We start from the raw sequence: 26,262 nt of genomic DNA on the forward strand, positions 1-26,262 counted from the left end.
TGACTGGTGATGTCTGATATACAGAAAACTCCAAACTCATTTCATACTCATCTCATTTTGGACCTTCATCAGTTTTAAACTGATGAATTAAGGAGGGCATTCATTGCAACAGAATGCCAGACCTTGGTCAGAATCTGGTCACTTCATTAGGTACGCTCCCAATAATCCATTGTGGTCGTAATTTTCACAAAATATGTTTTAATTTAAATCTTAGAATATGTGGGTCAATGCATCAAGAACAAAATATAATAAGAACACTATTAATACTACAATATTTTAGAAAACTAGATTCTTCTATCAATGCAAAAATATATTTAAAAAAAGAAAATAAATCAATAATCCCCTCAAACTTTATGACAATAATATAAAGATAAAAAATCCCTAAAACAATTTTTAAAATGTGAAATAAAAAAAACCCCACAAAAATGTAGATTTTTAAAAATTTGTATGATGAATGGTAAATTCTACTCTCAGAAATGCTAACTATAGTAGCAAGGAAGGAAAAGTATTATTCAACATAATTAGATTAAACTTTATTGTTCCCGTACTCAGGAAATTCACTTTCTTGCGGTATAGAGAAGGTGAAAACCCAGACGCAGGAAAATAAAATGCCGTTTTGGTTTGAATTGAGATCAGAATGAGGAATTTCTAATATTTGGGCCTTACAGCGTGTACCCAAATAAGGCACTTGGGGAAAAAATGTACCCATTGAAGTGACTTGTGAGGATTTCTTGTAAATTTCTCTCACATTAATTGTGAAAGTGGAAACCCTTTCTTAATGAAGGTGTTCCTGTTGATTCGATCCAGATCTTAACACACACACTAGCACAGCTCTAAGAATATTTTGCAGAACCAGTACAGTACCAACAAGTTCTTCATCTGTATCTGCACCAGCGGGCTCTGGAGGAGAGCTCTCTGGATGATGAGAACCAGCGTAAACATTGTCACAACACAATGATCAAGACAACAGACAAATGGCCAACGACATCAAAAGTATGTTTAAATTGTGCCTGCTCACCTGTAGGAGAGCAGTAACCAGTTGTGGTGGTCTTGGTTCTAGTTTCGTTCAGCTTAGACACGCTGTTGGCCCTCATCCTGGGGCTCAGCTTGCCCTCACTGGGTGTGGACGAACGCAAGCCCAGACGCAGAGCCGTTTCAGTCGAGAGGCGCGGCGATGCGGTGGAGCTCCGAGCCGGTGTGCACTCTGAGTCGCTCCGTGTCGACATGGAGCCCACCCGGTTGCGACGTGGCTGGGCCAGCATGTCCAATCGTGACAATCCAGTTCGGCCGGAGGTCTGTCTTGAGGTGGAGCTGGTGGTGGAGACCTCAGATGCCACTGACACACGGTCCGCATCGGCCAAATCTGTGTCAGATGTATCTCCAAGTCGGGCTCGGCGAAGAAGGGAAGCTCGGGTGGGCCGCGGCTTAGGAAGCGCGGCCTGTTTGTGCGCTGAGGACGACGCAGGGGTCTGGAGAGTACGGTTGCTTCTGGAGGAACTGTTTGTGGTGTTCTTTACAGGCCGGCTATCATGTTTGGTTTCCAACCCGTACCCAGAGTAGGTCTCCTGGTCTGATGAGAGGATGTCCGAAATAGGGAAGGAGGAAGTCTGGTCGTCATCAGTGAGATCCAGAGACGGTTGACGTGCTCTGGAAGAACCGTGAACCGAGCGACGCACTTCTGTCCGACCCGTTGCTTCGGTGGTTTTACTTTTGGCTTTCCTTTCCAAGCGGTCTCGCGCACTGGCAGAAACGCTAGACTTGGAGGCCGTGCTTATGTTGCTCTTCTCTCGGTGCATGCTACTAAAGGAGCGCCTTTTGTGCGTGCCGCCGGCCTTTCCCTCGGCCCCGCCAGCCACGTGACTAGCGGTGCTGGCTGTGTCCACGTCAGACTCCGGGGAAACGGAGTCGGTTCGTGGGTTAAAGCCGCAGCCAGAGATCTGACTGCTGACGCTGCTGCTGGTTTTTGCGGTTTTCGGTTCGAGCTTGTTTTCATCCCTCAGTTTGGCCTCCAGGAAGGCCATGACGGCTTCCGTGTCCTTCAGAAGTGTGGCAGTGTCCATGCTTCCCACTGAGTCACTGCGCTCCCGGGTTCCAGCGCCACCTCTGTTGATCCGCGGGATGAGCTCTGTGGGGACACTGCCGCTGGATTTCTCGATTGTGAAGCTGCCTTGGCGCACGAGGAGCTTTCCGGACATGTCCCCGCCTTCTTCAGCCTCTTCCTTTTTTTTCTCGGCTCTTTTCCGGCGCTCAGCACTAATAGCGCGCCGTTGGGTGGCCTTACATGGAGAAGAGGTGGCGCTTGGCTTGCGATTGCTAGACATGACACCGTTCTCCATGGGAGGCGGTGGGGATTCCCCGTCTCCCTTGTTCTCTTTCTCCTGGGGTTCTGTGTCCTGTTTTTCTCCGATCTCTGTCCTGAGGTTCTGAGCTTTTGCTGGTTGGTAGTTGGGTTTTGTGCGAGAGTCGACGGGGATAGGGGGGAGGGTCCTGCGCTTGCGGTCGGTCAGACTTGACGAGGATTCACCTCGGCTGAGGGGTGCGTCTGGCTTTAAGGCATCCTCTTCAAAAAGAATGAAATAAAGTACCATTTTAGGGAAATTGAAATGGAGACACAACAAGAAGCTAGGTGAGACAGCTATAGCGCAAGGTTATTGTCTACGTGTGTACCTATTTCTTTGTCCAGAAAGGCAGCGGTCTCTGCTCCAGAACCTTCAGGATCGGTCCGGGTGTGGTTGGCAGCTAAACTTGCCCACTGGGAGACCCAACTGGAGTCTCTCGGGTGAGCCTTAAAAAAAGAGATGTTCAGGTCAGAATGTGGACCAGCAGCAAAGAACTTCTGCACAGATAGTGAGTGGTGTTAACAACATTCATGTATAATGTGGTACATGTTCGTAGGGGAGCTCTCACACAATGTGCTTGTTTGTTAGAATAAAATGGAGCATGACTCCCATCTTATACTTAAACAAAACTGACTCTTGTCAATTTGTGATCAAATGTCCCTCTGAGGAACGGGAAAGACAACTATGAAATGGCTTTTCGTTCTCCTTAGCCAAACAGTAGTACAAAATAGTAAAAGTAATACAAAATACTGAGGCTCATTTACCCAGCCCCCATTTCTTCTTCATTGCGACTGCCTGGAGGGCAGAATGACTTTGGTCGTGTTAGTGTGATCTAGGTCATTCCCAGGGTAGGGTACGTCTACTCCCATGGACTGGGAAGGACAGTGAAGGCATACAGCCGTGGGTGCGCGACTATGACACTCGTTTATAGACTCCACCATGACTCGTTGAACTGTTTACTAAAACAAAAGCCTCATGAGAGCCAATCTGAGAGCTGCATAATAGAAAGTTACGAAGCAAATAACGCAGTTTGCTTTGGGGTATTCAGTGAAAGAGTAAGAAACCGCTTTATGTTGCAGTGTGGTTTACACCCTAATAATAACGTGTTAACCCTTTCAGCCCAACTGGCAGCAATTGTTGCTGTCGTTTTTAACTCACAATCAAATTTCTGAACGGTACAAATGCAACATTTTTCAACTATATGCTAGTAAACAACTTGGACAAACATTAGATTTTTTGTTAACATTTTCAAGTGCTTGTTATTTAATGATAAAATGATATGTCATCAAACTCTGAAAAGAATCTAGGACAAAATGAGTGAAATATATACATCTCACAAATTGAGTTGCCATCAAAAAACAAACAGTCAGTTTTACCTCATTTATTTTCTCTGCAGTATCCTTTCCTTGTTTCTCGCTTTGCAAATCTGATATGCAGGTGTCCTGCTTCTGCTGAACTCCAAATACCTAACAACACAAGCATGAACATAAAACTTGCTATTTCTAGTGAAATGCATACAGGCTGATAATGACTTCTAAGATAGTACAATAACAGAAAACAGAGGCCATAAAAGTGAGTATAGATAACTTCCCTACCTTATCAATCATGCGCCTGGCCTCCTCTTCTTCTAGGTTCCTGTTTTCCAGCTCAATGGTATAGGTCCCGTTATCACTTTGGTTGTCACCCACCTCCCTACCTGCTGCCACGGCGACTTGCCCTGCAATTGAAGTGTCTTCGCTGGGACTACTAGGGCTTCCTGTCGCCAGCCCCGTGCTGATTGAGCTTCGACCAATGCTTGGGTCTTCGGACCTTTGTTTGAGGAGCACGCGGGCCGCTGTAGGGGCTCCAGCAGCCACTGTCGCCGATATAGGTGCTGGGACTTTACCTAGGGAGGATAACCACAATATAAAAATACAAAGAAGAGAATGTCAGCATATTTTAAAAGAGAAGATCAATTATGATATCATGCACAAAAAGCAGTGATGCAACAACGATGCCAAGACATCACATCAAAGCAAAAACAAACGGGCAGAAGCTGTATTATTATTGATGTAATGCACATTTTTGCATTCACTTTCGCAGAACCTGAGAGCTGGTCATTTTATGTATTTACAAAAGCGATAATGTCTCACGTATAAACTTGCTGTATTGCAATAATTATTAATTATGCATAATTCAATACTCCTATACTTTTTTCACAAATTATCACAAATATAAAAGTTGCATAAAATTTAAAACCTTAAACTTTCACTTGTATTTAATGTTATACTTTCATCCTCTTCTTTTTCACATTTAAGAACATGTTTCAGAAAATACAACTGCAAAAAAAAAAATTATAAATATGAAATTAATTAATCCATGTTCCATACTGGGTGCTGGAGCCTATACATGCCAACTGTGGGCAGTAGGCGGGGCACACACACACCCTCAATTAGTTGCCAGCCAACCACAGCTCACAAGAAGATGAACAACCATTCAAACTCATACCTAGGGACAATTTACAGTGTTCAACCAGCCTATCATGCATGTTTTCGGGATGTGGGAGGAAATAAAAATGTGACCATTCTGACTTGCAGTGTGCATTTATTGCACATTAGTTAAATGTATCCATCCTTCTAGTGTGTAGCTGGGCGAATCAGTTACCTGAGTCTGATGTTGTTGTCGCCGATGTGGAAATGCTAAACACCTTGGGCTGAGATGGGGGCTGCGGGTATAGCCCTTCACCGCAGGCTCCGCTCAACAGCGGCGCAGTCTGAGAAAACGAATAGGAGCGGCGCTTGCGGGGGTTCTCCTCGTCGTAGAATTCAATCATAAAGGCCGTCCGGCTGCTGCCTCCCCGAGACCCGCTCGCAACTGCTCCTGCCCCTCCTACTCCTAATCCTGCGTGGGCGTGCGATGCTTTCAGGCGTTCCTCAAGGGCGTGGCGCCGGCTGGCGAAACGCAAGCCCGGTCCATTCTCCGAGTCGCTTTGAGTGCCATCTTCATGTTTACTGCCTAAGAGAATGAGAAGTTGAAACTGATCCATTATGAAAGAAGAATCCTGCAAGATATATTATTCTCCACTAAGCCCTCCCACAAATTATGAAAAAGTCTTAAATGTTCATCATTGCCAACCTATCCATTTATTTCGAATGTATTAACAACATTACCTAAAAAAAAAAGCCTTGTAAACGGTCTTTACACGCACACATCTATATATTGGTGGTTTGACGTAAAATGAGCGGTTTTCAGAACCCAAAGTTTTCTTTCTACAATTTACATTCAGATGTGCCATGGCAGACAAAGTGCCAGGATAGCTCAGCACATGGCTACGACCTCAAAGAAATAGAGGGGGATGACAATGAGGAGGCCGCAGAAGCAATGGGGGAGGAAGGGCTTTGGGGATAAAAATGAATGGAGGGGGTGGTGCCAGCAGATTGGAAAAGGGAAGATTGAGGGCGGTATGCGAAGGAAGGAGGATATGTCTGGGGCTAAGACATTAGAAAACGCTAGTACGAGGGGGCTTAGTGTATAGTTCTAAAATTTAAATCTAAGAAAAATATTCTACATAGTCTATCTGACAAGCCAGTCTAGATTTATGTGTTTGGGAAAAAAATGTTTCCAGTTCATTCAAAATAAGGCAAAAAAGTATAATAGGTAAGCCAATTGAGTAGATAAACAAATGGCTTTATTGTTTTGTCCCCCAACACAAAGATGATGCTTGTAGAGAACAGAGGTGTCACTTATAAGAGATAGGCGCTCTGCACTGCTTGCCACCACATGAGTCATGATAGCGTCTGCCTACATACATAATACACAAATACAAATACACATTTCCAGCAAAAATGAACAGCAGCCAACATCAACTAGGCTTTTCAAATGCAAACCCAGTTTTTGGTAGCTCTGAATGCTTTGGTTGTCCTGAATTTGAATGAGAAGTGAGCTACACAACGGATATATCACCTTGTCAATCCTTCTACTAACCCAGAAAGACACACTGTAAATGCTTGGCTGAACAAAAATATGCAGACGCCATGCATCCTATCAAATACAATTCACAACTTAAATTTAAAAAGACTTAAAATTATTCTGGGTTGGGAGCTGGTCATGTTATTTTTGTTCTTCCATTGTTTTGGGTCGATTAAGCCTTTAACCATTCAGGAGTAATTCTGCCTACTTATTCAGACATTCGCCTGACAACATCAACAGATGTAATTCCTAACACTTCACGTCCAACAACAATCAAACTCACTGATATAAAAAACATGCAGCTATTCTGAGTTCTAACATCACTTCTTTCCGCATGAGCTGCCTTTGCTCCTTTCCTGCATAGCCAGCATCTGTGTGAGAAATGATTGACAGGTGCCCTACATCGGCTACTAAATGACTTACCTCCAGACGCTCCCAAATCTGTCAATGTTTCAATGTAGCTCTCATTCGGTGTAACCTTCCTGTCACTTGCTTAGTTGCCTCTCTTTCTACCACATGGCAGCCCTGGTGACTAACCCCGCTCTACTTCCTATCTTTGTCCAATCAGCGTTGGTGTTCTTGCAGCAGCAGACAGTCATTGTGGGGAGGTCCGTTGACCGCCTTTTTTCTCCCCTTGATCCACAGTCACCAGCATTCAGGGTTTTCTCTCCGCTTGTCTTCTCCTCCAATCAAACTAATTTCATTAGTTCAACCATCTTTTGGAGCTAAATTTTTTTGGGGAGTATTTATCAGTTCCCAAATCAGTTATGAAATATAACCACCAATTAAATGGCACGCTCTGTGTCAGACCTTTGGGTAGCATGAAGTGAACCCCCCCACTTCCTTGTGGAATGGACATCCCTATTCTCCACTCAAGCCAATTTCATCAGCTTGTGTCGGACAACCCCTCCCCCATGCATCATTATAAAATTGGCCTCCATTTAATTAAATGAGCTCTCTGCAGTAACTAAGACGAGCAGTTGAAGCGTTTCAGAGCCTGTTACTGACTGACCTCCATACTGCGCAATTTCTCACCTTTCAGCCTTTTGAGATGCACCGGCACGTCACTTTTGTTGCTCTTGCTGTCGTCCTCTGTAGACTCGCCGCGGATCAGCGTGGGGTCGTTTTGTGCCAGCCAATCGGCCACCTTGCTCTCTGATGCCATCATGGCCACCTGCAACGTGCTCAGGTCTCTGCCTCCCGTCCCACCGCTGCTGGCGCCACTCCTCTTGGTGCGAGACCTATGCTGGCTGGGCATGAACCTGGAGACGTGGTCTTTGATAGTAACCCTCCCTGGGGAGGTGTTGTCGAACTCTATTGTGAAGGAGGCGTGGCCTTGAGCTGTGAAGCACAGGCAGTTTTTGTTATTCACTCAAAATGAATAATGTGTACCAGCTTTGGCTCCGTGATTTTGCTTTTCAAGAAGGACGCGTGGTGTTCCTGTGGAGTCTAGACTATGGTTTTGCCACAGTATCGGCTCTGGAGATGTCAGTTAAGGCACCTGTGACCAGGCGACAGATTACAATCCTTGTGGGGACCCTTCTGTTGTGCCCCGTGGCATGGTTTCTCCCTGATAAGGATTAAAGGTGTGGCCCTACCTGAATGACTGGCTCTCATGCATGTCATCACCTCCTCTGGCGGCCCAGAGATGCCTCCGTTCTTCTCATCGAGATGGCCCATTGGGGCATCAGGATAGTTTGGGAAAGTCTTGCCTGACTCATTCTCAGCAAACTGCCTTCATCAAGGTGACCCTGGACACCGTGACCATGAGGGCTGCCGCGTGTCAACTTCCTGGCGCATTCTGATTTTCTTAACATCTGTTGTTCTTCTGGGTCTCCTCTCATTTAGCCACCTGCCAAGTTGCACTGGGATCAGATGCTCAGGGTCTCTAGTCAGTGCTCACTTGCCTTAGTCCTGAGGAGGTGATAGGGCCTTCCATTCAAAGCCTACCGCCTCCAGGATCCCAAGAGTTAAAGATTATTTTTGAGTGGTGTGGTGGCCAATGAAAGGAGCCTGTGAAGTCCTTGGTTCCTACTGTTCAGGATTTCTTGCAGCTTCTCTTTGATAATGGTCGATCTTAATCCAGTCTTAAGGTATATGGAACACCAACTTTGGCTGTCGTGCGAGGATCCCTACTGGGTCCGAGGGTAGCCATGACCTGGTGTCAATGTTCAGACAGGCACAGAGGTTTTGCACCTATAAGACTCCGCGTGGCACGGCAATGGACTTACACTTGGTGGAGGCTGCCCTTTGAACATCTGGCAAAGGCTCAGTTGGTTGTTCGCTAGGTGTAGTTCCTGCTCACCATTGCATCACCTTGAGGGCTCCGGTTTTAATCTGTGGCTGAATATTGCCTTTGTTCCCAAGGTGTTGTTTGGTACACATTTTAATCAACTGAAACGACTTGCTTGGTATGACCCTCCGCCAGGTAAAGGAGGAAAGAGGTTAAAGCTGTTGTGTCCGGTCAGGGTCGTTAGATTTTGGCATTGTATTTTAGCTTTTCAGGAATCCAAATTTAAGACTGACATTCTCACCTGCGCTACTCTGAGAGCCTGTCTCTTCCGTGTCCTTGGTGGGTATCTCATGGATGCCATTGGTAGCAACAAGAGGATTTTCCTTGGTAGGGATCTCTGTGTAACCTGGATTGTGACTCTCCTCTCCACGACGAACCTCTTTGCCCTCTGCGAATGAGGAACAAAACAAAGACAGTAAGTGTTTTTGTTGGCAATACTAAAAATGCAGTTAGTATAGTAACACTTAAAGCATTAATTACTGTATGGTTTCTCTTGCATTTACTGTCAGATGGATCACCACTCTATGAACTATACACTGTGTGTAGAGATAATGACTTCAATAAGAAAACATCCAAAATCCAGTTTCTGTCTACTAGTCTATGAAAATGAGCCTTTGGTGTCCCTTGGATGACCCAAATACATAACACAACCGAATGTGAGACATGCTGAGAGAGACGTGCTGGTGGATAATTAAAAAAACTGCTTGTCATTCCGTTAGTAGAAACACAGAAAACCTCTGCAGAATCTATATATGATAATAGATAATGTAAGAAAATTTGAGGGAGGATAAAAAATAACGAGATAAATATTTGAACCAATGTGGTGCATGCACGTTTATGGCGTGCTGAAAGTTTGGACCTGATCTGGCTACATGCATTTCAGCAGAGTAATATCCTTTGGCCATGAGTGCATCTTTATTTTTTTCAATGATGCGGTCTTATTTTTCCTGAAACCATTTTCAGCTCAGCTTTAAAAGCACCATAAAAACAATAATTTACTTAGCATTAGCCTTAAATCTCACGAACATATAAGCCCCTATTACATGTAAAACATCTGGATAGAAAAGGGTTTAAAAGTTATACCTTGATGTGTTACAACATGCTACGGTCATGATCCAAAAAGACATCCATGTGACTTGTGTGCGTGTATGCGTAATGGTAATAATGGGAAGCTCCTTGAGCTACAGCGTAAACCAATCGAGCAAAGCAGGCAGCAAGGGGGTAGGGAGCTCAGTCAACGTTACCGAAGGAGAAAAGGACGAGCACAAAAACAACAGAACACACACACACACCCACACACACACACACACTTTTTTTTGACAATCACTGGAGATAAATGCTGCCTTACTAATTAAGCCAACTTCACTCACCCACTTCTATTACAGACGTTGTCGATCCCATTCGTTTGCACAGACTGGATACTATCACTCTTTACATCACAAAACAACAAAAAGGGCTAAAATCACAAGAGAATCCAGCTTTAAAATCAGCCGGGCTGCTGAAGATGTCGGCAGAGTATCCATTCAGATGAAATGAGAGATTTGAGGCCGTTTCAGGGTAACCTACCCACCCCCTTTACCCTCTAAACCAGCCTGGGCCAAACTGATTTGATATCACTAAGCTCTTTTACCATTGGTGTATTCCTAATCTTGTTACTCTGGCTAGCCAACATCAGTTAATGTGACCCTGCAATCAGATGGCCAAGCACACATATATAGCTAGTTCTCAGAAAAACCTCTTTGTGTGACTTTGAATGTACATTACCAATGTGCAGACACATACACACTGTGTGGATACAAACAAGAGGTCACATGATGCATTGTTTATATATATAATATATATTATATATATATATATATAAAAACTATAAGTTGAGAAAATGTCAGACTATGTTACTAGGTTAAGTGTGGACATTCTACCTGTGAAGTCATGTTTTTTGCCAGACATCTTGCTTTCCTGCTTCAAAGAGTTCTTGTCATCCACTTCTCCGTATCCCCACCATGCTGGCTGGCCGTAGAGGGGGGTCCCGCGAGGCATGGCTGCAGCATCAACTGGGAGACAGCGCAGGTATGGATTATAAAACCGGGGTGGAATGTGCGACAAGTTTTAATGTAGTATTTTAAAAGGGTATCATCCACAATGTGTTCATGGTGGCAGAATACCATTAGAGGGAGAATTACTTTTGAGGAGCCCCGTAAATCCTAACGACAATTAAACATAGATCCAATGTCCAACTTTAAATTCTATGGTCATTTAAATATTTACCAAATTAACTCATTTGGCTGGCAACAAATTCAGGGTTAGTTAGTGAGGATAAGCAGTAGGGAAAATGAATGAATAATTCACCAACCAGAGTTGCTTTTAAAAAGACTGTTTTACATTGAGCACACAACAACCCTCCTACTGTTAGAACAGCCATAATGTTATTTCATAAATTAACATTTTCAAGTGAACCAAATTGTAATGTGGTTGGAAATCAATGTATATTATTTTTAAGAAAAAAATATAGTCTTGGCAGAAGCAGACGTTTTAGATTGACATATCAAGTTGTATTTTTACAAGATGAGGTTGTGATATTACAATTATTATAATCATTGTCATCAATGCCAAGTATAAAATGACTGAATTACCAGTAAATGACTGGATGAATTGAAACATGCAGGTATTAAGTTGATTTAATATAATAAGATTATTTTTTAAACAAAATTACATTTTACTTCCTTTTTATTTTAGTGCCCCTCATTTCGACTAATCATTGTATATACCTGGATAATTATGGTTGGTGCTTGCAAAACTGCCAGTTATATGTTGCAAACTGGCCTATCTAAAAACAAATGAATGTCTCGTGAAAGGTTTAAAACCTACCTTAGGCATTCATTAAAGCAATAACATGGTAGGTCTGTACAACCACAAGAGGCTCTTATTTTGCAGATGGGCAGATATTAAACTGATTATGTGCTACAGTATTGTGCCATAAATATTTATGTGTGCATCTGTGATTCTGAAACCATGTGAATAAAAAGCATTATTGGCATATGGATTAGAATTTTATAATAGCATTGGATTGCCTAATCTCAAATAATAACGCAGGCTCGACATGTGGCTTCAACATCTGGATCTTAAAAAGTATCCCTGCTGATGAGTGATCACAATGATTTAGAATGGAAATACACATGTTGAAACAACGTAAATGCACGTTGGAAAGGGGGGAAAGCCCCTCCCCTTGGTGACCATGAAACCCCCACTTAGATAAACTCCAGCAAGTGTGTGTGTCCTCAAGGAAAAAAAGCTAGCTTTCAATACTAGACAGTCATCTAAAATGTAAAGCATAAAATCTCTTTTCACTATATTATTAATGTCAGATATTCATGGATTTCTTTTTATGCTGTAGTTGAAACCAAGTGATAAAACTGTTGTATACTTCATATTGATAGTACATCAATAATAGCGACTGGGAAACAACAGCTCCCTGTTTCATAGAAAAAACAATTAAAAAAGAAAATCTTTTGGCTCTAGGATTATTAATTATGGAGCATATCCCGATAACGATACTGATTTTCTTTAATTTCTCAGTAATTATTGCATTAATTCTTAGTTAAATAATTCGTGTTACAAAGAGTTAGAAGAGGTCTGCCCTTCCAGTTTGTTCCAATATTTTCTTTTGTTCTCACCTTTAATCCTTTCTTCCGCTTTGTGAGAGTCTGCTGGTTTGGGTGGGGCTTCTTTAGTGGGAGAGACCCCATCTGTTGGTGTTTGGCCAGGCTTAGGGGTGCCGCCACTGGGAGATTTTGGTGTCTTTGATGGGGTCTTAATGGGAGACTTGCTCGTGGTGGTTTCACCTTTGGCCGGTTTCTTGCTCAGCTGGAGGCCACTGGTGAATTTTTCATGCTGCAAATTGAAAATGGATTGAGATTCTTCAAAGAAAGCGAAACTATGCTGCCTTTTTCACCTTCAGAGCCTCCTCGGGAACAGTGAGCTCGCCTTTCTCCACAGTGAACCAGTTTGTATGTGAGGGAGGCAGGTTAAGGATACACAAGTTATCACATAAACAGACAATTTACACAGTAGTGTAAATGAAATTATGAATCCACAGGCGGATTTGAGGGTGTGAGTAAAGGATATCATAGCCAAACCTCAGTTTGTCCTCCAACTTGAGGGTGATATACATTTGCTCTTGAATGCGGACATCGTTTACAAAGGTCTGCAGAGAGAACAAGGTAGATTATCCATTATTTTGCATCCTGTCAAATTCAAATCTTACTCATTTGTTAAGACATCTTCATTCATTCATTCATCCTCCGTACTGCGCATGCATCCTCGTAAGGGTTGATGGAGCCTATCCCGGCTGACTTTGAGCAAAAGGCAGACTACACACTAGACCGAAGTTAGGCAAGTGACCCCCTACACTCCTGTTTTCCATATCACCCTCCACCAACACACTACAAATAATCAGGATCGGTATCAAGCTTCTGGACAGCTTGCTGATGAGTAATCATTTGATTCAGTTGTGGTAGAAGAGGGAGATATGGAAACCAGACCGGATAGCGGCTCTCGAGGACCGGAGTATGCCACCCCTGCCCTATACCATCAGGCGACCCTTTGTTAAGACAATATCATTTAATTCAAAATTGAATCCAAGGGTAAATATGATGCACTAACATCAATTTAGCACTATCAATTTGTGAGCATGGCTTTTTTTTCTTTATTATGCATGACTTGAAGTCTGAAATATCCAATTCGCAAAATAATTGTTCTTAACACGACAGTAAATGAGGCACAATGGACAGAAAATGGCCCAAACAGACTCTACAAATCTCCTGAGTCAGCAGCCGGAAATTCCCCGTCAATCCTTTCAAACAAGTCAGTGGTGGATGACACAGCAGGAAGCATCTCTGACTCAAACTTCCTGTCAAAAATCTGTATACGATGTGTGGCCTGCTACACATAACTCCATACTGGGGGGATTAGAAGGGGTGTAATCACTGCACATGACGAAACACCACATGGAAAATAAAGTTAGTTTTTTTTTCATTATATACTGATGAACATTACAACAAAAAATAAAGTATATTTGATGTGGGAACCATCTACACATTAATATATTGAACTTAAGAACATTTTGAGTTTGCTTTTAACAAATACCGTTGATGTTTGAAAAAAATCTATATACATAAGACAGGTGACCCAGCCAGATCCACACTTGATAGACAATAAAAACATATTTAGAGAGGGAAAATTAAAAAAAATGGAGAAACAAATACTCTTGTACAAGTGTAAACACCTAATTTATATATGGACATAAATTCTGGCATATTTTCCTATTCCTACTTTAGTTTATGCCTACCCCATATAGTGGGAATCAATAGCAAAGCTGGTCTCAAGGTTGTCTATAAAATCGTGGTTTACCAAATCGATTGCTGGGGATTATAATAATTGAGTTCGAATTTGTAAAATAAAAGAAAATCTCAGGGCTAATTGACAATTAGTGGGTTTTATTGAAATTCTGAAAACAAGTTAATCTGTCCAGTTTCATTTCCATTTAAGTTTTGGCACTCACCCCATTTAGGCTGCCGAGGTCCTTGACCTTGTGTTCGTCCGAGCCAGGCTCGTAGTTGATGACGGCGTGCTGCTTGTCCACACTACGTGACTGTAAGTGAAGAAATAAAACATGGCCCAGAGGTTATAATCACGGGCTGATCAATTATTATTTCATGTCGATGAGTGCAGATTCTTCACCAGTTGTGATGAATCTGCATGAGTGAGGAATGAAATTTTTTTTGGACATAAACTATGAAGGCTGTGCATTCTCTCATGCAGCTATTTTCTAGGGAACTTTATGAAGAATGCCATTAATTTTGAGTATGTCAGGGTTACATAAAAATGCCATACGTCTCAATGCCACGAAAAAACACATTTTGAGATTTGCTTTGCCTCACACACATTGTTATTTGAGGAACTCCTACCAGCATGTAAGACTGACATCTTGATTTTTACCATTGTTTAACCTTTTGAGCTAGCATTGCCTGAAGCACAGAAATGTGGTGGTGGTTAGAAGGCCTTGAGGGAAGCACCTCGAGCAAGCCAACCAAAATACAGATTACTTTAGCGAGATTAGGCTGGATCAATGGGATCGAGGCAGATTGAACAGCTTGTTTGACCTCACACTTAGATTAAGACGACTTTTGTTGCCAGCTGCCTAACACGTTCACAGGCATTTGTATAGCCAGAAGCACACAAACTCATTAACGTTTGAGGTCTCTTGTAAAACAGGTCTGAGTCTATCTGCGCAATCTGCAATGGGTGAACCACCGATGGGGGCGGAATTGAAAGTGTATTGTTATATGGACGTTTGAGGTGTCCAATGTTGGACTGTTAGATGTGCTCATTAAAAACAGCCAAATATACCTTGTAAACAATACATTCCAAGTCACTTATTTACAGTGTTAACTATATTATTTTTTTCAGTTTTCCATTCAAATATGAATATTTTAGGGACATTTGTTGTCTTTTTTCAGTGTAGTTAAGAAATATGATAAACTGTGTGATCATTTTGGTTAGTATCGGATTGCGCCAGCACCAGCACTGGACAATGTTATGGCAGTGAAAAAAATGTAAAAAAATAAATAAACAGGGTATCATTTTCAAGACCCATGCACTGGTAGTGCTAAAGTTGAAGTGAAGTGATGGCAAAAAGTAATGCAGCAGATAAATATCTGCCCCACTTTCTATTATTAGTTCACTGACCAGAGAGAGGTATTTGCAAGCTCACAGGCAATGTCTCGCTTCCATCACTGAACCCTGACTCAGTCTTCATGCTAATGAAGATGTTACACGCACGAAACCTCAAATTAGTATCCGTAATCCTTGTCTGTGTAGATGAAAAGCAAGCTTAATAGCTAAATCCTGGATCTTTGCAGTTTAAAAACTTTGTTGTCACCTGCAGCATAAGTTCGCAGTCATCCCGCCCGACAAAGATCATTTCGCGGGGGAGTCGGTGGCGAGTCCCCCCGCTGCTCACCAGGAACCAGGAGGTAACGCTCATGTCTGCACTGCTGCAGCTGCTTGTGCTACACACCTAAAATGGGGAAAAAATACATATATCATTATTCATAGTGTGTGATCATTAGTTAATAATCAGTAATATAGGGATGGCCCAAAAGTAAAATATTAAATGTTTTCCTGACCCCATAATTTTTAAGGAGACAAAAAGAAAAAAAAAGAAGGCTCAAAATCGGTTTAAATTAAAAACTCTTAAAAGTTGATCACAAATGTAATATAAATAAAGTGCAAAAATGGCTGAAATATAATATTATTATCCCTCTATTTGTCCTGTCAGCCCAAAATACAAATTAATATCTGCACAAAAAATACTCATGGATTCATTTATTAAATAACTTTTTGGCATCCATTCATTTTCTGTAGCGCTTATCCTCACTCAAACCAGAGTACCCGGACAAAACACCACACAAGCCTGGGGAGAACATGCAAACTCCACACAGGAAGGTCCGAACCTGGGATTGAATAGTTACTGGTTTTCCTTTCTGGTAAAACAACAACAAAAATAATAATTACTTTATAGTGTTCATCTTCAAAAACCTTTCTTTAACTTATCTCATCTCATTTTCTGAACCGCTTTATGCCCAATTAGGGTCGCGGCTTTCTTTAACTGTGGGTAAATTAATTGCCTAGTCGTGCATAACTCCCCATAACAAAAACAAGAATAAACCAATGCTAGCTCATTGGCAACTATAGCACATGTGTTCAGAAAAATATTAGGGTTTTATCATTGAATTCCTTAAGGACAGTGAAAGCTGAAAAAAAGCCAGTGTTACTCTTTCATAAGAAAAATCACAAATTGGGTCAAGTTGAAGAAGGAAACAGATGGAATCTTTAGAAAGAAATTTCTCTCTAGTATATACAATCACAGCACTTGCTCATCTCCAATATGCTTGGTCAGTAGGTGGAATGAAATTGAGCAGTGCTGCAATATGACGCCCAGCCCAGCAGCCAAGACCAATCCGGCCTGTATTACACATCCTCACGTTCTCTCCTGCATTCGCCCTGATCACTGCCAGATGTCGGGAGAGGAAGTGATGTAGGAATGTTGGCTGGCCTTCCCAGCAGGACAGTTATTTTCCCTCCCACCAGCGCCTCTCCCCTTCACATGAGCTGGAAAGGAGGTCATACAAAAACCCGCTGACTGGCAAGATAACGCAAGGGTTTCACAGCCTTTCGTGCAACAACTGATTAATAATAATCTATTATTTCTGTGATCATAGATAAAACAACATGTATACCATGAGTTGAATTGAAATCATCTATTTGCAATCATGGCACATGAAAGGACTTTTTTTTCCCGTTATTGAATTATCTGTGGCTGTCACAAGATGGCGGTGAAAAAAAGTTGGAAGAAAACAAGTCAACAAGTTAGATCCATGGTTTGTTTAAATCCCCATCCTGATAATTATTCTACATTTTAGAGAAATACTGAAATAGGAGTGCGCGTGTGTATGCTCAGTAAATGTGCCAAGAAAGGCTCGTCGAAAAAGGAATTAACGATTACTGAGCTAAGTCCGTGTTCACTTGACCTCATAAGTACTTAGTATACCAAATCAATAATCCCTCGGGTAGACATTTTTTAATCAACCGGAACCCTTGGACAAAATCAGCAGAAACGAAACAAGTACTATGTTTCTGACTGTTTGTTTGAGCAGCTTTGACTATAATGGTTAATATAGAGTGAAAAGCTGTAATTATAGTATAAATAGGTAGTTTGTATAAACATATGTCAATTCTAACCCGAAAAGAAAAAAAACAATCATCGCGAGGGGAACAGATTCCTGCAATGGCATAATGCTTACGGCCTCCCTCCCCCAAGCCTGCATGAGAAAAAGATTTTTTTTTAACCAAGAATCCATATACTAAGTAGGCAGAATGGGAAGGAAGTTCTCCTGCTTGTGCGGCTTCATTAACCCAAGCCCCTCATTTACTAGTGGCGACCACACGTGAACACATGGCACAGCTGGATTTTTGTTTCAGAGGATTACACAGTATAATCGACTTAAATTTCACCATTTATCCCTCTTTCGACTAAAGTCAACAAAGGTCTGGTCAGATATCTATGAACCATTATTGTCACAAATTATGCTGTGAGATTAAATTAACAGGTGCACTACTTTATGGTGTTATTATACCATTGTTCCTCATTTCCATTTTGTGCAACTGTGCAAGCAACAGTCTTATAGGGCCCATGAAAATTAAACGTAATCTCATGCTTTTGTAAGGAATTCCTCAACCAACAGACCCCAACAAATTCTTTCTCCCCCTCTCACACACAAAAACACTCACGTGCACACCCCAAGATACACACTGGTGAATGAAAGAGAGATTATTCTGAGATGACTGAATTCTTTGTCTGGAAGATCTGGGGAGTCAGGAAGTAAGAAGTCCACTTCCTATGAAGGGGGACACTAATCTTTGTTGAGCTTTTTGAATTTAAAATCAATGGCCAACTATACCAGTTAAGTTATAAAAGAAATGTAAATGTAAAATGTAATCATAGAAAGTTAGTGTTTCTATTATATTTTCAAACTCAGTATAGTTGATTCGACTTAGGGACTTTGCGCCCCGAAAGCTGCTTTACAATATATTTGTATTATTCTTCATCTAGAAATCTGTGGCCTCTTAAAAAGCCAATCAGAGATAAACGGGCAAATGAAACGCCACATGGGAATTTATTTACTACAATCACTTAACAGCTTTCCAGGACAGTGCGTTGTTTCTTGCTCTGCACACAGTCTGCTCTGATGATGAATATCTGGGTATTTGAGTCAGCACCATTATAAGTTGACTCACAAAGTTGACCAATAACACACATGCACTACAGACAATTGTAGTCGGAGAAATTTAGCAGGAAGAATGTCCAAATCACACAGTACTGAGACTCACCAGACTTTTCCCTCAAATAAGGGCGTGGTTGGCGAGAGTACAAGCCACCATTCTATCTAAAATCCACAATTACAGTGATTCACAAAATAATAACTCAGCTAGGAAGCTTATAGGCATTTAACCCCAGTGAACATGATGTTGGGTACACATGCACACCATAGAAGACAACACAAGATGTAAAATGAAAACTCTTTTACAGGCACAGCAGTTTTGCTTGTCTGAGGGGTAATCATTTTAACAAAAGTGCCAGTACCCATGACCTTTAATTACAAGATGCACTATAGAAAATGGATAAATTGATGTATTATTGCCTTAAGAAGGTAAGAAAAATCAATCACTGCCAGGGGTCAGCCTGTGAGATGAACTCAGATGTCCATAACTTTGTTGCTGACCTTGAGTTTATCAAATTAGAGAGATTTTTGGAGGACATTTTCCGCTGATATTATAGTTTGCTTTTTTAAACTTTGTAGATCATGGGTCTCAAACTCAATTTACCTGGGGGCCGCTAGAGGCCAAGTCTGGGTGAGACTGGGCCGCATCAGGATTTCCACAAGAAAAGCGCTGATAAAACATTCCAACGTTATCAAATATCTTTATTTTTTTACAAAAAATAATGAATTAGATAAATTAACTTAAAGATGAATTAAAAAATCAATCAATCAGTAATACAAAAATAAAATAATAATAATGAGATATACACTGGCTGCCAAAGTAGAGAAAATGAATTATTTTTATTCCGTTTCAAATGTCTGTATTAACAGATCTTTAACCTTTAACTTTCTGAACTTGAATGGAACATTGAATATGAAATATTCTGAACACGGCTTCTCTTGCCTACTCCTTGCTGCTAGAGACCTGGCATAGCTGAGTCACATTTGGCTTGAGGGAGGAAGCAGTGGAGACCCTCAGTAGAGCTTGAAGATGCTCATCAGTAAGTCTGGACCTGTACTTGGACTTATTGAAGTTCAGGGTGGAGAAGAGCTTCTCACACAAGTATGTGCTCCCAAAAAGGCACATGGTCCGCTTGAACATTCGGGAAAGTTCAGGGAAGCTGGGGGTCAACTCTCTCAAAAATTGCCCAAGCTTGTCTGCTTCTCCACTCACCTCCCTGAACTTGGCTTTGAGTGCAGAGTTGCACTGCAGGTCAATGAGCTCCATTTGGCTTTGTGTGTCTTGAAGTCTGCAAATCTGTGATCAAATTCCTCCTGTAGCTTCGAAATGGCCTCAACATACTTCTCACCACTGAATGGTGTGCCTGCATCCACGAGAGCCTTGCATGCTGGGAAATGGCAAAGGTTTGTCTGAGAAAGCTGGGCTTTCCATAACACAAGTTTAGTGCAGAATGCTCTCACGTTGTCATAGGCAGCACTGACAAGTTGCCCATGGCCTTGTAGCTTCTTGTTCAGTACATTAAGCTCATGTGTGATATCAACAAGAAAAGCCAAGTCCATGAGCCATTTGGGATCACTTAGCACAGGAACAGCAACCCCGTCTATCTCCATGAAGTCTTTTACTTCTGCTCTCAACTCAAAAAATCTCAAAAACGTTTCCCCTGCTGAGCCAACGTACCTCAGTGAAGTAGAGCACATCCCCATATTCTGACTCCATTTCCTCTAAAAAAGCACGGAACCTTCTGTGCTTTAAGCCCCTGGATCTGATTTGGTTGACGCATTTCACAACGACAGACATCACATTGTCAAACTTCAGGCATCTGCTGCAAAGGGCCTGCTGATGTATAATGCAGTGCAGAGCTATGGCCTCCTCCACACTCTCCTCTTCCAGTTATTTTTTAACAAGTGCTACCAGTCCATTCTTCCTCCCTGTCATTGATGGGGCTCCATCGGTTGTTATTCCAACAAAGCTCTTCCATGGCAAACTGGCATTCTTAATGGCATCACACAGCTGGTGAAATATTTCCTTCGTGGTGGTCTGGCCATGCATTGGAATTACTGTGAGCAACTCCTCCATTACTTTAAAATTGTCATCAACACCACGGATATATATTGCGAGCTGGGCAGTGTCTGTGATGTCTGTGGTCTCATCAAGAGCCACTGAATATACACTGAAACATTGTGCTTTCTCACACAGTTGATCATAAATGTCACTTGACAGGTGAGAAATGCGCTCTGCCACGGTGTTGGCAGAAAGGCTGATGTGGTTGAACAGACTTTTCTTTTCTGGACAGACAATATGTGCAGCCTGTAATATGCACTTTTTGATAAATTCACCTTCTGTGAATGGCTTTCCTGCTTTAGCAATCAACTCACAAACGGCGTAGCTAGCTTCGACTGCTGCATTACTGTCTTTGGTAGCCTTCTTGAAGAAATCCTGTTGCCTCAGAAGACATGTTTTAAGACTGGCAACCTGGTTGGCTCTCTCATCTCCCTGGTATTTTTCGTACTCCTCAGCATGTCTCGTAGTATAATGACGTTTCAAATTGTATTCCTTGTGCACCGCAACTTTTTCAGTGCAAATGAGACACGTCGGAGTTCCCGTGTTCAACAAAGAAATATTGCACTCCCCACTTTTCTTGAAACTGTCTGTGCTCATCAACGACCTTTCTCTTCACGCCAGGCTTTGAAAGAGACATCTCTGGGGCTCTGTAATATGTTTTTCCACTTGGAATGAGTCTCGGGTTGATCTTTCACGTTCAGTCGCGCGGGTTTGTGGAGCATGCGCACTTTCGCTCTCCGTTTCTCCGTTTCGCTCGCGAAGATGGCTACACTGACACAGGCTGGATCACGGATCATAGCGCCTCATTCAGTTGTATGCTGAGAGCAGCGGAGGAGTGTGCGCGACGAGCGGAGTGATCGGCTTCACGGCTTCTCCTCCGCCCAGCTGATTGGAGGAATGAATGAGTGAGTGAGGCACTGGACAGCCCGGCCGATGTCCCGCCCTCCAGAGCCGTATACCTCACCGTGATTGGTTCATTCAGCTCCGAACACAACAAGTGTCATTCATATCAATCTTACGGGCCGCACGAACATTAATCTTTCATATTAAGACGGGGGCCGCAAATTATCGTCCCGAGGGCCGCAGTTGGCCCGCGGGCCGCGAGTTTGAGACCCCTGTTGTAGATGAAGGGTGCACTCCCTATAAAACAGTGATCCGGGGTCAATGTTTTTTTTATGTTTTTTAAATCAAACTATGAAATAATAGACATCCATTCAGTCATTTTCTGAATTGGTCATCCTCACAAGGGTCGCGGGTGGTGCTAGAGCCTATCCCGACTAACTACAGGCACCAGGTGGGGAACGTGCTGAATGGGTGGCCAGCCAACCGCAGGGCACAAGGAGACGGACAACTATTCCCGTTCACAGATCAATAAATGGCTCTGTGAAATATTTTGTGAAGAGATTTATGCAAGAAAAAAAACACTGCAGGTCTAACATTTCATTTTTGGTGTGCATGTTACAGTATGTAATGCAGTGGTGTGCTGTTGTGGCTTACAAATATAGCAATGGAAGTTGTCTCAAATAGCCATGTGGGGTGAAAAAGCAGTCGAGTATAATGAGCAGTTGGTGAAAGGAAAAAACAAGCACGCAACTCTATTTTGCCAGCACCTATTTCCCTTGGTTCATGATACTACGAAAAAAATGGGCACTGAGGTTACAACACACTGTGCCCCATGCTCAGTGACAATTTGCCTACCTCAAGTCCCACACCCCACATATGGAAACTAAGCCGTTCATGGGCATTATTAACTGTGCAGAATCCCATCACTGTGCCTCGTTGACATGGTCATTTTATCTTCCACCTCATGAAGCTCCAGATACTATCACACTGATACCTCTTTACATCCCAAAATATCAGGCGGAGTATTAGCCAAATGTACAAAACAGTCTTGGTAATTGCCTCATAGAATACACGTTAAAAAACGGATGAGGAAGTCTGGAGGAGTAAGCAGCCCTCCGTCCCATCGCAAACGTCAGTTTGTGACGTGGTGTGGTCCTTATCGTTAAGAAAAGAGAAGTGATGTGACAAATTATCACTTCAGTTATTCTGTTGGGTTTAGTAGCTTGCCGTGCAGTATACTCAAACAACAATCATAGATTTTGTCCTACTCACTTCACTTTGTAGTTATTACACAAAGGTAATGTGACGTGTATTGTACATGTATTTCTGACTGTATATTCACCAGAATTTACATTCGTTTAATGTACTTGCTTGACATAGTGTCTCGAGGGTTTAGACATCAAGTATCTGAGATGCCTTGAGCTATATCCGAAATTAAAATATTCTAAAGATATGGATGTTGTAAACAATTTGGTAATTTGTCAACATAGTTTTTTACGTGAAATAAAAGGAAAAAATAAACAGGAGTTTTAAAAATTATTTACTTTTTAAATGTAATTTTATCTATTTAAACCTGTTCTTTATCCATTTTGAGTTTTATCCTGCTCGATATCTTTTGACGCCCCTAGACCTAAGTGTTTAGGTTGATAAAAATAGTCAAGAGGCTTCAATATTTTTTTACCGATTGATAAATAACTGCTGTTATCCTACAACAATGGAGAGTATTGTTAAGAATAGCAATGCTTATCTTAGATTGTTCACACAATAAACCATGATAATGAATGAAACATGGCCTGAAGCGTACTCTTTCTTAAGAGAGCATGTGATCACGCTCTACTGGCATAAAACTCACCATGATAGGAAAAAAAATAGAGGAGTCCAAGCACTAGTATTCACATTATTTGGCATAGTCAACATTTGTATAATAATAATCAGAATAAGACCAGAACCAGGGTATATATGGAAAGGAAATCAATATCTGAGGAAAAAGAAAAAACAAAGTAGGACGGGATCATGTCACACCCTCAAACAGATGTGACTGTGAGAGCCACTCACGTTTTTTTTAAGTTAAATGCAGGAAAAAGATGTGGAGAAACACCCGCGATGTTCCAAAGCAAGGGAGGTTAAAATATTTTACACTGCTCACTTCCCAATTCATCACAACTGTGGAAAACACACTGCAGATTAAAAACAAAAACAAAAAGTAAACAATTCTAGTGCCAGACACTCATTTTTGGAAGTGAAGCTTATGAGCACTTTCAGCTATACCTCAAAAAGTCAAAAAGAACCTGAAGCAAAACCTGTCAAACAGCGTGAAATCTCAGCTAAGTAAACATTTCATGTGTTACTTGTTAAAAGGGCCTCTACATAACTCAAAATAAAAATGTGCTCTTCTTAGGGGCTCCTCTGGAAATATATTGCTCCCTTGACAAAGGGTTTTGTGCTAACACTGACTGCTATTTTAAAAAAAAGACTATATTACCATCATGTCTAATACCCATGATGCAGCAAAAGGAAAAATAGACCTACTGCCACCACAATGCTTCACTTTAGTTGATGAGGAGTCTTATGTTGCTCCCAACACTTATACTTTATAACATGAAAAAAATCTATCCATGCTTTGAAAATGTTATCAGGCATGAAATGTCCCAAATGCATGTGGCAAAATGTGTTATTTTCAGATAAAACAATGGTTGAACTAAAACCTGACAATCAAAAACGTATAGAGTAGTTGCCAGAAGTTTTGCTATATTTTATACTTCAAATGTTGCTTTTATGATGGTGACAGTTAGAGCGTAGCACAATGTAATTCATGTATTTCCCATTTGAAATCTGAAGTTCAAATAACTTGGAGATAAACAAGCAACATGAAATATTGCCCTCGATTTCATGGGTTCTAAGGTAATGTGACTTTCCCAAAAAAGAAAAATCAAGAAGTCACTTCCCAAACTTCCTTTCTTACACAATGGTCTGGGCAAGTCACACAAAAACGAAGTTCTCCTCTCGAGAAAAACTAAATTGTTATTACAGAAGTCTAATATTTCTGTTAGAAACTGACCTGTGCACATGATCTTCAGCTACGAATGTTCTTTACAGCGAACATCTAAACTGGTCTGAGATCAGATAACCCACGATAAAAATACAATCATAGGGTGAGTTACCCATGTTCTTTTCTTTTTTCAATGTAATATCTCATCGCAGCCACCCAGTCTACCAAAGGACCACGTTTGCAGAAAGGACAGAAAGAAAAAAATAGATACGGACGGCATAATCTCAATATTATATGGCACCCATCCAAAAATCTTGCAGCACAGACTAGTCAGTATTATGCAATGTAAAGTCCTACAAAAACATTCAAATGAGTAATACTAGCTTGTATAGTTTAACCAACAAATGCATTTGTTTATAAGACATTAAATTAAAAATATACTTAGATATTCACTATTTTCCCATCACAAGGACACCACATTAGTTATGTACACTCTACTGTTTTTTTTCTTTTGCTGTCATTGCTGGCTCCACTGAAGAATTCAAATTTTGACCTCTCATCTCAAAAGGGAATGTCATTTTACTTTTTACTATGACAATGAGTCCAAGAGTCAACAAAGGAACATTTGCACTAATCGGCAAATAAATCTCCCTGTTACAATCTTGCCGGTTTTAGAGGTTTTTTTTTAGGATAACATTGCGGATCCGAGAGATAAACATTGACCATGCAGGACTGAATTTAAAGAAATAATGCACTTGGGTAGTGGTCACTTCACAAATTCACTGTTATCAAGACGCAGCACTATTAAAAAGCAGATGTAAATGATGTATCACAATTTAAACATTGTAACTGTATACTGCGTTGCTGTTTAGTGAATATGCTGAGTGTTGACAGAAAACATGAGCACAATGAGGAGTTGCATGCAGGCTGGCATCTCCATCTGCTTCATGAAAACAAAGCACTCCTATAGGAGGGGGCATCCTACAGCAACTACCTATTATGACAGAATATACATAGATTTATAAAGGCAATTATGGGGACTATCGTGTTTCAATTCACACAAATTATGGATGATGTGGGTTCCATTTTTGCGTGGCTGACCCTGAATTGGACAAATGACGGTAGTGCAAATAATAGGTGGTGTTTTTTTGTTGTTGCGTGAACGATGAGAAGCGTTGACAAAAAGGCGACGCTTTGGGTTCGCCATCGTCGGCCATCGCACGGGGTTTCATTAAGCTAACCTATTTCCCCCGCTTAGATATGAGTCAAAAACTGGAAAAAATGTTTTTGCGGACGATCGGAACATTTAATACGTGAAGTGGTAGTAGCGCTGATAATGTAAATGACGTCATAGATGAGCATCAACGAGGAGACTTTCGTTGTCTTCCCCTTCTCGTTGTCGCGATAGTCAACTTCACGTGCCCGTCAATTGTTGGATATTACCCGTCCCAGAATGACGACTCCAATGTGTTTTTTAACGCTTAGAGGAAAGCAATGCGTTTTTTTCAATGATGTGTCTCGCTTTCTTATCTGTGTTTGTGTTTGAGGGAGTTGTGCCCAGCCCTACCGTTGCTGCCGCAGTAACGTCTCGCAGGCTCCGGCCTCCTCTCGCGCGGCTCCAACTCGCTACGAAACCGGGAGCCGCCGGAGAGAGGCGTCCCGAAGACGTCAACAAAATGGGAGAGAAATTCCGAGTTTTTTAGTTTCAAAATAAAATCCAACTGAGCTCTCAAATGATTCCGTCGTCGTAGCTCGAGGAGCCCACATGTGAAGTGTTGGGTCTTTGTTTAATTGTGAAAGTAACACCTTACGGTTTCCTGTGTTTTGAATGTAACTTGATGCAGTTTTTTCATCGTCCTCTCTCAGCAAGAGCCTGCGTCAACACTTTCAGCCATGGAACTCCCCCCCTCTTTTTTTCTTCATTTTTTATTTTTTTTAAGGTCAATTAC

At 41.6% G+C, this 26,262-nt stretch overlaps 1 protein-coding gene across 1 annotated transcript in view; it reads right to left on the reverse strand.

Moving 5' to 3' along the window:
* Positions 1 to 25,977, reverse strand: part of cep170aa (centrosomal protein 170Aa) — a 30,913-nt gene extending 4,936 nt beyond the window's left edge. Inside the window, exons 1-15 of the mRNA XM_077614099.1 lie at positions 25,881 to 25,977; positions 15,518 to 15,655; positions 14,138 to 14,227; positions 12,703 to 12,781; positions 12,530 to 12,588; positions 12,252 to 12,468; positions 10,500 to 10,631; positions 8,822 to 8,968; positions 7,323 to 7,628; positions 4,983 to 5,333; positions 3,935 to 4,224; positions 3,716 to 3,805; positions 2,668 to 2,785; positions 1,019 to 2,560; positions 865 to 915 (exon numbers count right to left, since the gene is read on the reverse strand). Of these exons, the coding sequence (XP_077470225.1) occupies positions 865 to 915; positions 1,019 to 2,560; positions 2,668 to 2,785; positions 3,716 to 3,805; positions 3,935 to 4,224; positions 4,983 to 5,333; positions 7,323 to 7,628; positions 8,822 to 8,968; positions 10,500 to 10,631; positions 12,252 to 12,468; positions 12,530 to 12,588; positions 12,703 to 12,781; positions 14,138 to 14,227; positions 15,518 to 15,622 (3,577 nt within the window). The 5' untranslated portion in view covers positions 15,623 to 15,655; positions 25,881 to 25,977. The remainder of the gene's footprint in view (positions 1 to 864; positions 916 to 1,018; positions 2,561 to 2,667; positions 2,786 to 3,715; positions 3,806 to 3,934; positions 4,225 to 4,982; positions 5,334 to 7,322; positions 7,629 to 8,821; positions 8,969 to 10,499; positions 10,632 to 12,251; positions 12,469 to 12,529; positions 12,589 to 12,702; positions 12,782 to 14,137; positions 14,228 to 15,517; positions 15,656 to 25,880) is intronic.
* Between the last annotated feature and the right edge of the window lie 285 nt (positions 25,978 to 26,262).

This window comes from Stigmatopora argus, chromosome 11 (genome assembly GCF_051989625.1).
Source record: "Stigmatopora argus isolate UIUO_Sarg chromosome 11, RoL_Sarg_1.0, whole genome shotgun sequence".
Classification (NCBI taxonomy): domain Eukaryota; kingdom Metazoa; phylum Chordata; class Actinopteri; order Syngnathiformes; family Syngnathidae; genus Stigmatopora; species Stigmatopora argus.